Source organism: Plutella xylostella, chromosome 26, assembly GCF_932276165.1.
Source record: "Plutella xylostella chromosome 26, ilPluXylo3.1, whole genome shotgun sequence".
Classification (NCBI taxonomy): Eukaryota; Metazoa; Arthropoda; class Insecta; order Lepidoptera; family Plutellidae; genus Plutella; species Plutella xylostella.
The window spans coordinates 7,903,944-7,921,449 of record NC_064006.1 but is presented as its reverse complement, the minus strand read 5'-3'; the positions used below and the strand labels follow the sequence as shown (position 1 = coordinate 7,921,449).

The following is a 17,506-nucleotide window of genomic DNA, read 5'->3' as shown; positions in this document are numbered from 1 at the left end:
ACTTTTTATCCCGGAATTCCCACGGGAAAACTTTTTAAGGCGAAGCGAAGCGCGCGGGGACAGCTAGTATATTAAATGTGTAATAAATAGAATAAGATACAAAAAGCAATAAATTAGATATATTCGAGTGAAACCTGTTATGTTTGATATTAAAAAACTACAGTAGGGAAGTAGATTTTGCAGTATTAAGAATAAATATGTAATATACCTCTCAAGCAAGGCTTCTCTTTCTTTAGAGAAATAATAAAATTATGAAATTTCGGAGAGCTGTCAATAGGGTCACTCTAGGTTACGATAAATCATAATATCAATGCAGTTAGATTAAAGTAAGCGATATGGAGTAATTTGAAGTTATCAGTGATAGTACTTATGATGTTATATTTAATGAATGGACAATTGGACATACAGCTGTGGCTATGGCATTAGCACTTAACATATCGTTTTTGTGAAGCTAGAAAGACCCTCAAATATGCGATTGTGTGTCTGTGTGTTATACTTAATCAAGATAAAATTATGAATTGATATACCTAACTATACTTAAATGAAGTTTTGTTATTTCACGCTTACTAATGATAATAATATAAAATTCCTGGAGAGAATTAATACCTACATACCTAATTATGGACTTTGGGTAAAAGAGCCTATAAATTGACATTTTGACAGCTGTCAAAGGTAATCTCTTAAATTGATTCTACTATAGTGGGAACAGTCTATACGTAGAGTACATAGATAGAGTGAAATTGTATACCAGTGAAGGAAGAAGCAACATATACATATACAAACCAAAACCTATTGTTCAAATGTAAATGACTACCATACTACGTACATACACTAGACAATGGTGAGATAATTAGTCAGATAAATCTTCTGCCTGTTCTGCCACAGTAATACCGTGCGTAACCCCATGGAATAGAGTGTAAAAATGAATGCGAGTCGCTGAATCGTAACAAGAAATATGACTCACAATCTCTATACATATATAGGTATAGTAGGATTCAGAGATATAGAGCTAGCTAAGCAAGCTGTTCCCGCGAGTTTTGCTTCGCCTTAAAAAGTTTTCCCCTTGGAATTCCGGGATAAAAATAGCATATGTTCTTTCCCAGGGTCTAGACCATCTGTACTTATTACTTACCAAATTTCATTCAAATCCGTTCAGTAGTTTTGGTGTGAAAGAGTAACAGACAGACAGACACAGTTACTTTCGCATTTATAATAATATAATATAGTTAGGATAAGGATTCTACGATATCTACAAACTGCAAGTCGATATCAGCTATCAGATAACAAGATTAGCAAACAAATCGTGTGTTTACTAGAACTATACGTATAACCCGGTAAATGTAGATTGCGGCCGACGCGGTAGGAATTCCGCAGCGATCGATACTTTTCCTTTATTAGCATAATGTTTACTAAACGGACCGCTACCGTGCTACTGAGCTTAGTTTTTAATGTGAATGTTTTTAATAATGACCGGCCAAGCGATTTCATATCTTAATGGTCTGTGTATTTTACTTCGCGTAAACACGAAGAACCACTGAGTGAAGGTGAATTTTGTTACGAGTGTTAAAGCAAACATAATCAAGGGTAATACATAAACCCATTCGTTTCACTGGCCTCTTTCATCACCATTACTCCAGTATCTGCACCAAACAAAATTCACGCGACAGTGCTTCCAACTCGCATTCCAACAATAAAACCGCTCATTCACAGACCTACATCAACAATAACCTATCATCAGTCAATCATAACTTCCGATGTAGCCTTATCCTATGCGTCAGTGACCATGAGTGGTTGATGAGTGACAGGCATGCGGTGGTCGGCAACTCACCTGAAGAGTGGGGGTGGTTGTCTTCGACGCGAGTGGTTCGGAGAGGTTACAGAGCGGGCACGTGCGTCCACCGCGACCGACCAACGACTACTGCCGCGTCGATCGATAGGCGCCGTGGCGGGCAGACGCTCTCTCACACGAAAAACGAAGTTTCTGAACGGTTATACGCGAACCACGACTGTATCCCTTTGTATTAAACTTGCAAATTCCACGATAGGTATCGTTGGTTCGTTTGTAGTCAGTGTAGAGTCACCCTCATGCGCCACGCGATCGCCGTGCGTTACTAACTCCTCATTTTTCGGCACGAAACGTCGCCTCGTAGGCTTGTGCTTGAAGTAGGTCATTGGAGTAAGGTCCTGGTTTCTGTCACTGTCTGGAGGGTCCTGGGTAACCTTTTTGCAGTTTGTACAGTGGCCGAGACAGTATCCTCGGCCGATCGGTCAATTGCTAGCTGTTCGTTGGTCGAGGATCGGCCGAGGATACTGTCTCGCCACTCTACTCGGTAGGTGTAATCAGGATATTACCGATGAGCAGGACTGGGTCCCGTTCCGGTAGTTAAAGTGCTGACTGGGCTTGAAGTTTGTGTGCCCGGGTGAAGGCAACAGCTGTAAGCTGCTAGCGGAATTGGCACGCAATATCAGAAGCGGAAAAATGAGGCTTTTTGGATGGATACCAATTATGATGTAATCTGAGATTGACCCTCACTAAAAAGTAGTTTAGGAGGGTCTATTATGCTAAGAAAAGTTTGATACTGTCAAAATAATGACGAAGTAATTGCCACTTTTGTAATACATACCTAATGTTCGTATAATAAAGCTAGATACAGAAACACCTATGTCACTCTAAAGGAGTCTACACACCAAACCCGCCGACCCGCCGACACAGCCCGGCGGCTTGGTGTCGGCGACTTTGTTTCAAGCATCATGTCGGCGACTCGTACCCGCGCGTGCAAGTCGGCGGCATGGCCGGCGACTTGCGTACGCGCACGCTTAGTTGCCCGCCGACAATCCACGTTCGTACACACTGCAATCACTAACTAAAAAAGTTGTACTGATTTCTTGCCGCCGACTAACTCACCGACACAGCCCCATGACACATGTTGGCGGGTTGGCGGGTTTGGGTCGCCGACACCAAGCCGCCGGGCTGCGTCGGCGGGTCGGCGGGTTTGGTGTGTAGACTCCTTTAGACAATATTTTTGGTTTTACTTAATGAATCTGTACACCCTGAAATAACTTAGTTCATGGGCACCTAGGTACAGGTGATATAGCTATAAATATCTCAGATTAAACATGCTCTTTATAAAGCTACTCAGCATTTCCAAAGCGAGAGTGTCCTGAATAGGCCCTGGGCCCTATGGTTTCATGAATACTGCACGCCCTTAAAGTACCAGAATTATTGGAAAGAAAACTATCTTAGGAAAAAAACCGTAATTTATTGTGGTATGAATGAACAAAGACCTTAGCCCTGCAGTAGCGGGAAAAAGACAGAAAATTTAGAATTTCTAAGAAGTATTTTCAGTATTTGTCTGTCTCGTTTTTATAGGTAGTAAATTTTGTGTCATATAGGTGCTGTGGAAAGTTAGTCATAACAAGGCTACAAGGCAAGATAAGAGTCTTTGAAAGGAGAAGAAGCGAAAATAAAGAAAAGAGTATTCTGGCAATCTATCATCGAGAAATTAATTAAGTATTATGATGTGGAAACATCTAGTGCGAGTAAAATAACAAAGAATGAACTAGTTAACTCGAGTATAAAGCCACCTTTGTTCGTATTGTATTCACACCGCTGCATATTTGTAACTTATGATGAATGAATGCAAAACCAATATTGTTTCAACATTTCACGCCGTTCAATTCAACCTGCCTTTTAATAATAGACGTAGGTAACCTATCTCTACTTTCTTTTGAAATAATAATAGATATACCTATGTACATATTATTATAATGGAGTTCATAATTTGTATGTGCCTAGGTAGTTCACAATTATGTATTATGTTAATTATGTATGTCTCCCAAGGAGCACTATAACACTGTGTCTACGTCTTTAAATATGAACCCCACAGATAATCGGTTCTTCGGTATTATAAGGCTGAACTGCGATATTTTTGCTACGCAATATTATGTCCCAAAATATAACATTAAATGAGTTGATGTCTCCATGAGCGCATTGCAATTTAAAAATCAAATAAAAAATTTGGAAATCCTAAAAAGGGAAATAAAAAAAAATACTCTCACTACATAAAATTATTCCGATTTCAATTACAAGCAACGCGACCGGCGCAGAAAACTGAAATTCTAGTAAATACCTAATTGAAAATTACGTGAAAGCTACAGCCCACAGCTGAACATCCGATGTTGTCCTGTGCCCGTGTTTCTGCGAAATTTAATTCCAAACCTTTTAGGCAAGATTAAGCCGATAAAGTAAAAAAAACAGTCGCCGACAAAATACAAAATCCTGGTTGATATTGGTCCGATATACCACTGCTAATTTAAATGCGAACTCGTAACGAAACTTGTTTTTAACCCTATACGGAAATGGAGGGATCTTATAAGTTTAACGTGTCTCAGTATTTGTGTGTGTCTATCTGTCTGTGGTAGCGTAGAGTTGAATGTCTGGGGTTTTTGAAGTACCTATTTGTCTGTCTACGCGTCACTTAAAACAGGTTAAAACGATATCTATCGAAACTTTTAGTCCATAAAAGATTGAACTAGGTAGAACTAGTATAGAGTGTCCTCTCCTAGCAGTCGATAATGAGTAATGTCTCGGCAACTGCAATTGTGGGACACCCCCTGCTCCGACAGTGGCGCAATTTGTGGCAGCCACTGGGGTTAGCCAGCTAATCACTTGGGACCTGTAGTAGGGTACCTTTACACCTGAGATAGGGCTAATTGAAGATTGGAAATAAATGTAAAATTATAAGAAGCATACATGCTGCACTATACGTATGTATTACATTAAATATACTTAGCGCGAGTTTCGCCATAGCTTAATGTATTAATCCAGGGTGTCAGCTCCCTACATAGTCTTCATCAATTGCTTCAGCCTTTTTCCCCGTGAAAGAATAACAAACATGCACACAAAACTTTCGCGTTAAAATATTAGTAGAAAGAACATCGTAGCCAGATAAATAAACTATACGTTCATATAAGTAACGATAAACGATAAACTAGAAGCTTGAAATGAAAATACTATCAATATAAGGGAATGTAAACATACCAAAAATACAAGTAGTAGGTAAACAAAGTTCATTGCATTGCAATCTCTGACATTTTGACTAAGAACTTCTACTTCACATCTGTTACGGCGGTTGCAAGTTACGGCCTACTGTTAAAAATAACACTACGTCCAATTACAATTAAGTAACTATAACAAATAACGCTTAAATTAAATTGTAATGAAACCTGAAAGCTGTTATTTTCAGAATTCCACCTTAGGGTTAGTAACCATGGCGACCAATCCTGTCGATTCAACTTTAGTTTTGTTATTCTTGCGCGAGATAACTTGCGAAACACTGAACGACCCTGTCTGTCAGTGCTTTCATAAGTAATTAAATAAACCGTGTTTTAAAGTGAACTCCAGTGAAACAGAAGTTTAGTTCATTACAGTTGGAAAGTAAATAATGTAATACAATCACAGTGTCGAACTTGCAAATGTGTATTCTGTTAATGTTGAGCTATTTTACGTAACGATTTTGTTTGTTCGCGTGCCAATTAAATAAAATTCATTTATACCAAACACACATAGAAACATCACAAGCATAAATAAAGACAATAAGGTTTTCTGCCAGATAAACAATGGAAGTTGAAATATTATAAGCATAATATTAGTTCAGTGGATATGTCATATTTTCAAGCAACAGCACTAAAAAGTGATTTTATTTTGTGTGTAAAGCTGATCATAATTTGATTACCGTCATGCCAAAGGCGTGATGTTTAATTCATTAAGGAAAATTTAAGATAATAATATTATTATATGGGTACTTAGTAGGTACTTATGTCAACATACAAAAAAAGTGTAAGTAAATTATTAACCTTTTGCATCGTAAAGTCGCGATATCCCCCGATACACCATAGATTTTTATGTGAATGATTTCACGGGATTCAACCGATTAAAGGTAAATCCACGTGACCAACAAATCATACTCCATACCGATGGACCTGCAGACCTTCCTCATCAAAACCTTCAAGAGTTGGAGTCCCGACCCTCCAGAGCAGACATCTCGTACTCAGCATGACGTGACGTTGAGCTGGACGCCCGGCCCGTGGAGGTTTGTGGAAGACCAGCTGTTGTACCAGGTCGAGAGGAGGGAAAAGATACCAGCATGGGTACTGGTTTATAGGTTAGTTTAGTGAAACTGACTTTGTTAATTTAGGGGTCACAGGCACCAACATATTTAAGCAATAAATTAATATGGATTGACGTTTCTTAAATCTGGATTTAAGATTTCGGTGCACGTCGCCCTAAGCGCCTGTTTCACAATGTCTGGATAATGGCTACCTGTGGGATAAAAGACAACCACTCTTTGTCTTCTTTCCCAATGGTAGTCATTACCCAGACATTTTGAAACAGACCCTAAATATAACATCGATGAGTGATAAGTAATATGTTTGTGTTTGGCTTTGTTTTTTATACATTATGATAGTATGTGGAAGAGTATTATTACATAATATCAATTATAAATAAATACCTTGCATGGTCCTGGCTGCAACGGCAACGTAGCGTGGGCGGTATTGAAAATAAATCTGATGAAATCTTCCCGATCACTCACACTTTCTGTATCTTCCATATTATTTATAATAATATCTATGCATAATGCCTATCAGCTGGTAGCTTTATTTTATGAAAAGGCCCACATGAATATAGAAGAATTTCGAATTATCAATCCGACCGAGAAAGCGGATGAGAGGCTAACCGGCCGAGGCAACGACCGAACTACAACAATAATCCATACTACCCTAGTATTTTTTTTTATAAAAAATATTCGATGACTTAAAAAACGAACTATTTTTTTGTAATTCTGGGCACAATCTGCAAAATGTAAACAGTTTAATGTAAGTACATAAATGATGTGAGTGCTTGATGAGTGCCTAATGGTAGGAACTAAGTAAGTTATACTTATACCGTAAAATAATTTTCAATTATTAATTTCAGTGGTGGAAAAACAACAAAAACTATTGAAAACCTAGCCCCAAGCCAACCCCACAAGTTTCGGATGAAAGTTCTTCTGAAATCCGCAGCAGTGGCTAATCTTTCACAATTCGCAATTAACCATTTTGGTACCGAAGAGGGCGTTTATAAACATTTTAGACAAGGAGTCGAAAATGATAATGACGACGATAATCGTTGTGATGACGATAAAGATAACGGAAAAAATGAAAGCCATGGAGACAGCACTGATAAAAAGCCTAGTGATAATTTTATTGTAAATGAGAATAAATTCACCCCTAACGGAAAAGGTGATCATCAAATGAAACAAGTTGTGAGCAAGTAAGAATTTTATACCAGAAATCAGAAGCAATCATCAGAAATTTTTAAATTATACTCTGTCCATTAATAAATAAATAAATAAATAAATAAATAAATATATTATTGGTTTTTAGACATCCGAAATCCCATACAAATTTGACGACTGCAAAGGAAAACCAACTTTACTTACCAGACATAAGGAAACGTCAAAAATACAATAACATAGTGGAAGCTCTATAGTTACTAAATTTTAACAAACGTAATGTAACTTACCTATCAACAGGCCCCAAGCACACTATATAGGCAGCCTTGCTGCGCAGCCGCAACCAGTAAAATTTGTGGGAATTCATGGCTGCCTAGTGCGCGGGCTCCTATACAACGTCATGTAATGTTTAACTAGCTGCCTGCCACAACCCTGGCTGCGCTATGTTGCCTAGTGCACCGGGGTCCTGCAACAAAATCCCTTACAGCACAGCACATCACACATTCCACAAACTTGCCAGCATTTACTTCCAGTGTCCACAGTAGCCAGTCCCGGCCATGGCTGGAGTCCCGCTACTCGGGCCAGGTGTGGACGGCCACGGATTCGGAGGGAGCGTCCGTCATTTGTTTCTGCATGGCCGTGCGCTGCGGGTATCTTAAACAGGTATTTTTACGTGTAAAGCTTCAGCTAGGTTCTAGTTATAGCTGGTGTTTTGAAATAATCTCTCTAATACTCTAGAGATACTCTAGTATGTATGTATATTGTATACCCCTCGTTAAGTTCAACACATTTCAAACAACATGAAACGTACTTATATGTAATCTTGTTTAGCTACGGTCAGGAAATCTAATTCCCTGACGATTACTTCCCTAGCGTCCATATTTTGGATTCGTAGGCTACGGACGCACCATATTACCAAAGATACACCATATATGACAATCCGTCTCTCTTCCTGTTATACCTAATTGATTGGTTTCTCTTCATCAGATACAACAGATGCTGGAGGAGCGCCCGCCGCTGCTGGAGGTCATCAACTCGGTCAACGGGATGACGCCGCTCATCACGGCCGTGCGGAAAGGTAATATTTTCTGCACTAAGATACAGTTGTAGCATAATTTAGAAGATTTTTAGAGGTCATGGCTCCCTTAAACAGCATTAGTCTCAAAGTTTTTTCATGATTAATAACTACTTACTTACCTTATAAGCCTTCTATTGACATTCCTATCCCCCCCCTAAGCTACCCTACTATACTTTACTTGAAAGACATTAGTAAAGGTTTGACAGTGTGTAAAAAAATAGGTTTACTATTTCTCGCATACAAAGTGGCAAAGCTAGCGGAAACTGTGATGAAACTTTTGTCTTATAAAATAATAATGTATTTCCTTTTCGTAAATAGTAAAACCCGTGATTTGCTGAGTTTTCTAACACACCTACTAGGTACTTAGTTAGGTACTTAGCCATATTATTTTCATCACAAAACTCACAAAATAAAGCCAAGCACTCTTTTATCTCGCCTCATCCGTCGTGACTCGTGGTAATGGCGGCCCTCGCTCACGCCCCGCGGGACATTCATTTAATTACCGTTGTCATGTGTGATGTGTGGCCGCCGCTATTGGAACTTGATATTTCAGGAAGATTTTAGGTTAGCCTTGTGTTTTGAGTAGCGTAGAGTTTCTACTCGTTGTAGTCAACATTCAGTAGAGTACCTACCTAACAGGATAAATAGAAAGCAACACGCTACATTAGGTGCCTTACCAAACTGAACATTCTTATATGAGCTAGTTGTTTTCACGGAAAACCCTTTTAAGACAATGAGGATCTAGCCGGAAAAATACTGTCACCCCTCATAATTTTCAGCTGAAGAGAAGATTTTTGCCTTGACCACCCCTTTACCTATTTGTTGTATTATAAAACTAGCTATACGTAATAACGTGCGAACTTTACATCATTGTACATACATTTAAATTATTTCCCGTAGGAATATCCCTATCAAAAGTAGTTACGAGTATTAACATTCATTTAAGTATAATAAAACTTAATGCATATATTTTTTGCCGAATTGCACAAAGTAACTTTTAGCTAATATGTATCGGCATTAAATCTATGTCTATCTCTTTTTGTCCGTGTACAGTCAAACCAAGACAGCAATACATTTAAGGTCGTTTTATGTTACTTTCCGCAACTCAGCACTAATTTCGGATCCTTTTCAATACGGACCAATCAAACAAATGACTAGTTTTGTATGTTAAACATTGGTATAGATTTATCTATCTTACAGAAGCATTGTTAATATGCGAGGGGGTTCAGGTTTGTCTGCCTCTGACCGTACTACTCCTATATCATTTCATTCCACATTCCAGGCGACACCCCCACCGTGCGTCTGCTCCTGTCTTCAGGCGCGGCGGTCGACGCTCGCTCCTCGTCCGGCCAGACGGCTCTGCAGCTTGCCCTGTACTGCCGCAGGGCTGGTATAGCTCAGCTGCTGCTGGAGAAGGGCGCTGATGTTGCCGTAAGTCATCGTGTTTAACTGTACTTCGATTGGTTATCAGAGGCTCCTGATTCACGTGTAGATATATGCGAAGTCCGATACCCATATTACAGGCTCTATCTAGCTTAGGGTTGGATGGCCGTATGTGAGGAAATCCCTCATATAAATAATATTATTGTTATGATTAAGAAAGGGGGGGGGGCTTGTCGCTCACGTCCGTAGGTACAAACCCTAGTTACCCTACACGTGTCCCCTGGGTGGTGCTAACGAGTGACAACGCCGAATGTCGGGCGGCGGTAAATCGACCCGACCTCCTCTCCTAGCAGAGGCGGCGATCTCCCGCCGTAAAAAAGGAGAATCACCAACACGCCTGCCAAGCGCGGTGATTATGGCAAATACACCTCCTGATGGAAAAAACAAAGCCCCGGCCCCCAGTCCCCGGCAGCCCCGCTATCCCGGACTCCGGTAGCGGTCACGGTAACGGCGGGGCAGGGGGTGCGAAGAATCTCCGGCAGAGAGTCGGCTACCAGCCCAACCGACCCTTGCACCTGGCAACATATAACGCACGGACACTGAGGGAAGACGTGAAGATAGAGGAGCTGGGAGCTCTGGGCGATGCTTCAATCCCTTCAGCGGTGCCATATAGACTATCGCTATATCGAGGTGTTGAGATGTATGTACAATGCCGCCACAATGTCAGTTCGATTACACGAACATAGCACAAAACCGATCCAGTTGCAAAGGGGCGTGAGACAGGGAGATGTTATTTCTCCGAAACTGTTCACCTGTGCACTGGAAGATGTTTTTAAGCTTGTAGAGTGGAAAAGACTGGGCATTAACGTCAATGGCGAATATATCTCTCATCTACGATTTGCTGATGACATAGTTATTATGGCGGAAACGCTGGAGGAGTTAGGCGAAATGCTCACAGACCTCAATGATGCCTCTAAACAAGTTGGGCTGAAAATGAACATGGACAAGACAAAGGTCATGTCGAACGAACATGCTTCATCATCGCCCGTAACTGTAGGAGGTGTCACCATCGAAGTTGTCGATCAGTATCCCTACCTAGGACAAGTGATCCGATTAGGTAAATCCAACTTCGATAAAGAGGTAGCTCGTAGAATCCAACTCGGATGGGCAGCGTTCGGGAAATTACGACACATCTTCACTGAAAACATACCTCAGTGTCTGAAAACAAAAGTTTTCAATCAGTGCGTGTTGCCAGTGATGACTTACGGAGCCGAGACGTGGTGCTTCACCAAAGGGCTTATCCACAAGCTCAGAGTTGCTCAGCGTGCTATGGAAAGGGCTATGTTAGGCGTGTCCCTGCGAGATAGGATTCGTAATGAAGAAATCCGCAGGAGAACTAAAGTTACCGACATAGCCAAAAGGATTAGCACGCTGAAGTGGCAATGGGCTGGCCACGTAGCCCGCAGAGCCGACGACCGCTGGAGTAGAAAGGTTCTGGAGTGGAGACCCCGTGTCGGCAAACGGCGTGTCGGTCGCCCCCCAACCCGTTGGTCTGATGATCTGCGGAAGGTAGCGGGAAGCCGCTGGATGCAGATGGCGGGTGACCGTTTGGGGTGGCGATCGTTAGGAGAGGCCTATGTCCAACAGTGGACTACAGAAGGCTGAGAGAGAGAGAGATTAAGAAAGAACCCACCGTCTCCATCACCAGATCCGGGACCTGAACGGTCTACGCGCGGAGCACTATGCGGTGGACTCGAACAGCCTGGAGTCAGTGCAGCTGGTGTACTGCGGCGGAGGTCAACTAGAGGTCAAGGACAGCCGGGGGTGGACACCACTGTTTAGAGCTGGTCAGTGATATTCTATTATATTCTCTGTGTATAGTTGTACACAACCTGCACCTGGCTCTCTTGAGTGGAGCCTTTTTACATATCCCTAAGGTCTAAACTACCTTCCTTAGGTTGGACCATTTTGTAGTGATAAGTAATATTGTTTTTGTTGAGGCGCATAGTGTCTCCGCCTTGCTTACAAACCTTCACCTGTACGTATAATAGAAGATGTAATTAACATTTAACTGCTGAGTGGTGTGCTTTTGGAGAGGCCTACAGTCAGTCCAGCATTGGACTGCTATAGGCTGATGATGATGATATAATCAATGTAATCTGTTTAGGTGAATTAATCAAATTAAATCATTATAATATGGCTTCCTTCACCCATCTTCTCTACAAGATTTTATGTATTTCTTACAAATGGATCAAAATAGAGGGACTAATATTTATAAAACAATAATTTCAGTACTACAAGGCGCTGATATAGAGATAATTGAAGATCTAATCAAACGCGGCGCAGACACCAGAGTTGTAGACGCGGCCGGGCTGACCATAGCTGATGCAGCAAGACTCTTGAAGGATAAGAGGTAAGAAAAATTGAATAATAGCGTGTAGGTAGCAGATAATTTTGACACTCGATAAAAGCTAAAATGTGAATAATGTAAAATTTTGGTACACCTTTCTTTTACGGTTAAGGAAATAGTTACCAATGTATTTCCGTGAGTAATCTCTACTCTAATCTCACGAGCAATGAAAAAGTTCCAGTGACAATAGCACCAAATTACTCCAAAACAGAAAAGTCAGCTTAATGACGCCGTCTGCAATATTAAAGTACATTTTAACAGCATATCAGAATATTTTCAACTAAAAACTCAGTAATATTTTGTAAGTGGATGTTTTTCATCACTCGTGATTATATTTTCGTGAGTGATATTTACAACACTTGTCTTGGGGACCACAAATTGAATCAGTCAGCCGAAAAGTGTTTGGCTCAGCTGCTTCGCTTCGGAGATTGCGTAATTTCCTTCCTACATCCACTAAGATTGCGCTTTCTCAATCTCTATTATTACCGATTCTTGACTACGCCGACGCCAGCTATCTCGATCTCACCAAGGAGCAAATTAATAGGCTTGAGCGACTTCAAAACTTTTGTATACGGTTTATATTTGGTTTACGAAAATATGACCATATTTCCGAATATCGTATAAAACTCAAGTGGCTTCCTATTCGCCTTCGACGGAATACTCATATCTTAACGCTTCTCTACAACATACTGTTTAACCCGGCATCCCCTCAATATTTAAAAGAGCGTTTTCAGTTTCGGCACTGCTCACACGATCGCACACTTCGGTCTGCTCAGAACTTGCGACTGCTAGTTCCGCCGCACAAAACTGACTTCTACGGTGACTCCTTTACGACGAAATCAGTGGTTCTCTGGAATGCTCTTCCTGAAGAAATTAGACGTGCACCATCTGTGGCCTCTTTCAAAGAAAGGGTCAAATTGCACTACCTACAGTCACTGACTAACTAGTTGAATATAATATTATGTAATGTGTATTATTTATGTAAGTATATTATAGGTATATATATATATATATATATATATATATATATATATAATATATATAGTTATTAGATATTTATTTGTTGTTTTATTTATTTATTTAGTTTATGTACTGTTTAAGTTGTATATATTTTATGTATATATATACTTGCACCACAACTACCTCACAATCATATAGACTTACTCTCTTCCATCCAAAGGTTGTCTGGTAGAGATTGCTATAAGCAATAAGGCCGCCTTTTTGTACTGTTTTATTTTTAAGTTTTGTTTTTGTAATTTTTATTCTTGGTGCAAATAAAGTGTTTTGTATTGTATTGTATTGTACAACAGTTTCTACTTATTTTCATGAGTTACCCTCGCGATGCGGTCGTCAGGCTGGTGGACCCCAGCTACCCGCACGAGCAGGCCGTCACGCACTTCACCAGGCTCACCAGGAAGATCCACAGTATGCAGACCCTCTTTAAGTAAACAAAGTAGTGGCCGCGGCACGGGTCTGATATCGACGTCGATAAACACGCTATAATCACGATATAGTGACGTTTATCTACGTTCTTAATGAATCCGTGAAGCGGAAGCAGACCGATACAGAGTGTTAACAAAGGGTTTAGCAAGCTGAAAGGGTGTGAACTCGAGGGTTTATTCTTAACAACTTATTATATTATGGTTACTATACCAATTTTGAAAAACTTTGTAGATGTAAGTGTAATGGATATTTAGTTAGGTATGATTATTTTAATATAAGAGGAGGATAATATTAAACACAATCGATTAAAATAAAACTATTTTTATTAATAAAAGTAAAAAACATATTTACAAAATGCTTACACACTAATGGAGTATTGAACTGCATCACGAGACGGCTGGTAACAGAAGTCTATAAGTACACGCTAACGCACAAGATATACATGACGAAGATACTGCTACAGAATCTGCGAGAAACGACATAAATAACTACCCACAGCCAAACCCCAATAAAGTAATTGTAGCTAAACCTGCAACTACAACGAAAATGCATTCAATGGCTTAAATTACTCTAATAAATAAGTTAAATTAAATTGTCAGCCTTCCAACTCAGAGTAATTTCCAAATAAATAATAGTAATACTGTGTTTAACATCCAATGTGTTTGTGTAATTGAAGCGCTGTTTAACACTAAGAAGTCTACTTGGTTTTTGATGGACGTTTCCTTGATATGATTAGGTTCTGACCCTTGGGAATGGGGGCTGTGTTCAAACTCTGTCGCTCCCGTATCTCTTTTCCGCCGATTGCCAAAATCATCGTCGTGGTCTTGATAATCTTCTGGATTAACCTCTTGTGATCCATCTTCTTCGTCCGATGATTGGACGTTTATGTGCTCATCGCTATCTTGATCGGCTTTGACTTCTTTTTTTGGTGGTTTAGAAATATTTTCTACGTTTTGGGAAACATTTGTAAGTTTATTTTCTGTTTTATGTTCAACTAGTACCTTATTCTTTTCTACAGGTTGGTCTCTTTTTGTTTCGATTTGAGGTGATCTTTTATTTTCTTTTTGCGTCTTTTTGCTTTCAATTTGTACTTTTTTACTTACAACTGGTTGAACTTTTTTAACTGCCTCATTGCTAGTTTTTTTAATAACTTGGTTGGGTTCATGTTTCTCTGAATACTCACTAAAACTACCACTATCGGTTTCCATACTGTTTGGGGGTTTCAAATCAAACACAGAGTAAACGAAGTCTTTAAATTTAAGATTAGTAGACCTTACTTCTTTAGATGAAGGAGCTTGAATATCTGAGTTTTGCAGTTCTTCCAGTATCAGTGGTGGTATTTGTCCTTTGAATGGTCTAAACTGAGGTGTCCTCAATAGTTGTTCGGAATTTTTGGGCAGTTTTGCTGAATACAATTTAGTGGTTCCTTTGTTTGTGGGCTGCGGAGGAACTGGAAGTGCTGTTAAGCTTGCAGCTGATACGGTTTTTCCATCATACGTAGTAAACGTTTCCTGGGCAATGGACTTTTGTGGCACTGGCTCCTTCACCTGTTTTGGGTCAGGAGGAAGATACTGTGGGCTCACTTTGTTTGACTCCATAACCATATCTGCAGGAACTTCTTTATCTAAGTTCTTTTGGGAGAATAAAGCTGACAGCTCACTTTCTGTTTTGACATAAACTGGATGAGGCCGATCTTCTTTTGCGTGGTTACTAGGAAATACTTCCTTTGTCAAATCGATTGACGGTAGCATGTGATCTTCGGGGGATGGGATGAACATGGGTTCAAAGGATTGTGTGTTTGGTTCACTGGGGAAGTTGTGGTTATTATTAACGAAGTTCGGAATTTGTGCCGATTCAATGTAGTCATCTTCAACATGCGTATCTTCACGGCGATTAGCAGTTTGGTTGATGTCATCGTCCGAAACTCTTGTGTCTTCACTTTCCATTAATGGTTCTCTAATGATTGGCTTAAACCCACTTTCAATAACAATAGAACTAGGTTTGAATCCAGTGTTTTTGGCTGGAGATACTGTAGATGTACCAGATGATTCACCTAAGAAATCCGATGACTTCATATCATTATGACGTTGAGGTTCATCCATATCGAAGTTAGCCGTTTGTATTTCAGGAACTCTTATCGGATACTGTTTTGTTGGCATCATTTGCTGATCAAGAGGAACTGGATTTTCCATAGGCTTTCCTAGTATTATCTGTTCAATATCCGACCGCACTGGGTTGATAGCTAAATAACTTGGCGGAGCACTGTGTTGGGCCACTGGTTCGTTGAATCCTGGCAATGTGATTTGACTCTTCACAACTTGGTTGGCAATCAAATCAGTTTTTCCGAGACTCAGGGTTTGGCTTTGTGGTGGCAGGGAGTTGATAGGCTTTCCCATTATGATCGATTGGACTGACTGAGAGGGCGGTGGTCCATTGGAGAACTGCTGCTGCTGCTGTTGATATGCTGGTGGTTGTTGAGAAATGGGTTTCTGTTGCTGTACTGGCTTCTGTTGGGGATTGGGTCCGTGATGCTTCATTTTGTTAGGAGGCTGTCTGTCTCTCTGTTCCGCAGGGCGGTTCATGTTCATGTTAGGTGGTGGAGGCAAACGTGATGGTCCAGAATTTTTATGGTACTTTTTCATGTTTGAGCCATGAGGCCCACCAGGGTGACCGTGAGGGTTGGGCATCTGCAGAGGGTAGGTGCTGCCCATATTTCCCATGTGATGAGGAGGTGGTCTACGTTTGATTTCTGGTGGAACAGGGCGACGGTAGCCCATGTGCATTTGTACCTTCGGGTTGTTGTGAGGTCCGTGGGGCCGCATCACAGCTTTAAGTGTCAACGGCTTTTGGTTCGGCGGTAACATGTATTTATTCGGCACATTGCCAGCCTCTACTGTGAAGTCTTCGTCTTCTCTCAAAGGCTGTTCCGGTAAGAAAGTATCTTTGATTCCTTCTCTGTAAATGGTGCTGGGTGACAGTTTGATATTCTTTATGAATTCATCCTTCATATTGTTCTCGAGATTCTCCATGGATTCGATGACTGACTTGAGTTGGTTTTTTGTTATTGGCAGTTCATACTCGGCTTGGTTGTACTGAGGCTGGTTGTTGGTTGGTTCCTGTCTTTCCTCATCATCGGAGCTCCTGTGGCCATTTTGATCTAATTTACTGAAATTGTTATAAGGTTTTTTGGCGTTGATTATTTTCTCGTACTTTTTTCTTTGATCTAAAATGTCATTACCGGGTTTGACTTTGGTATATACCTGTACGGACTCTTCTCCTTGTAATAAATCAGGCATTTCTGGTTGGACTACTCTCTCCACGACGCGACTACCTTCAGCCTCGACTACGTCACATTCGTCCAAAACGTTTATTTTCCAACCGAGGTGTCGATGTGTGAAGCACTGAAACATGAAAAAATATATTAGCATCTAGAAGTTTCTACTCCAAAAACGATTTTCAATCACCATTTAATGAAACCATATGATTCTTAGATAGTAAAACCTCATGCGATACAAAGAAGGCTTGGAAAGCTGAAACAGAAAACAGAGAAATATAGATTATGTACACACAAGAGTAGGGAGTAGTAGTAGAATGTATCTGAAGAGTAATGAGAATGAGTATTGAACAGTGAAAGTGTGATGTTTGAAGTATACTAAGTCGAGGCAAATGCGTAAGATATAGTCAATGATAAGTATTCAATAGGAAGTCTTTTCTGTCTGTGTGAGTATTTACATATGAAAAATTTTGGTAATTATTTTAATAACGAAGATTTAATTTTAATAACAACTAGAAATATTATAACATCTCCCCATTATGAACATTATTGTTTCACCCAAAATTTTGAATGATACAATAAAAGTATCACAAACAATTACAAAAAGAGCTATTCCAGAGATCGAAACCACCCAAATCACCTTT

At 40.2% G+C, this 17,506-nt stretch overlaps 3 protein-coding genes across 5 annotated transcripts in view; 1 reads left to right on the top strand and 2 right to left on the bottom strand.

The window, feature by feature from the left end:
• LOC105398834 (complexin) overlaps nucleotides 1-1,972 on the bottom strand; it is a 272,602-nt gene extending 270,630 nt beyond the window's left edge. Inside the window, exon 1 of the mRNA XM_011571071.3 lies at nucleotides 1,829-1,972. The gene's annotated coding sequence lies outside the window, so the exon portion shown is untranslated. The remainder of the gene's footprint in view (nucleotides 1-1,828) is intronic.
• A 4,004-nt stretch (nucleotides 1,973-5,976) lies between these two features.
• LOC105379992 lies at nucleotides 5,977-13,603 on the top strand. The gene is made up of 8 exons (XM_048630497.1): nucleotides 5,977-6,164; nucleotides 6,977-7,312; nucleotides 7,808-7,937; nucleotides 8,262-8,352; nucleotides 9,635-9,783; nucleotides 11,444-11,582; nucleotides 12,028-12,148; nucleotides 13,476-13,603. The coding sequence occupies exons 1-8, from the start codon at nucleotides 5,977-5,979 to the stop codon at nucleotides 13,591-13,593; spliced, it is 1,272 nt and encodes a 423-aa protein (XP_048486454.1). The 3' UTR covers nucleotides 13,594-13,603.
• A 290-nt stretch (nucleotides 13,604-13,893) lies between these two features.
• LOC105398833 (protein Skeletor, isoforms B/C) overlaps nucleotides 13,894-17,506 on the bottom strand; it is a 69,377-nt gene continuing 65,764 nt past the window's right edge. For 2 of the 3 annotated variants that reach the window (XM_048630662.1, XM_011571069.3), the window contains one exon: nucleotides 13,894-16,989. In XM_048630662.1, the coding sequence (XP_048486619.1) occupies nucleotides 14,197-16,989 (2,793 nt within the window). In that variant the 3' untranslated portion in view covers nucleotides 13,894-14,196. The remainder of the gene's footprint in view (nucleotides 16,990-17,506) is intronic. The other variant, XM_048630663.1, reaches the window with a different exon arrangement.

Coding starts and splice junctions, on each gene's coding strand:
- LOC105379992 (XM_048630497.1), top strand. CDS start 5,977: ATGGACCTGCAGACCTTCCTCATCAAAACCTTCAAGAGTTGGAGTCCC. Junction 7,313..7,807: donor ATGAAACAAGTTGTGAGCAA/GTAAGAATTTTA, acceptor ATTTACTTCCAG/TGTCCACAGTAGCCAGTCCC. Junction 12,149..13,475: donor AGACTCTTGAAGGATAAGAG/GTAAGAAAAATT, acceptor TATTTTCATGAG/TTACCCTCGCGATGCGGTCG.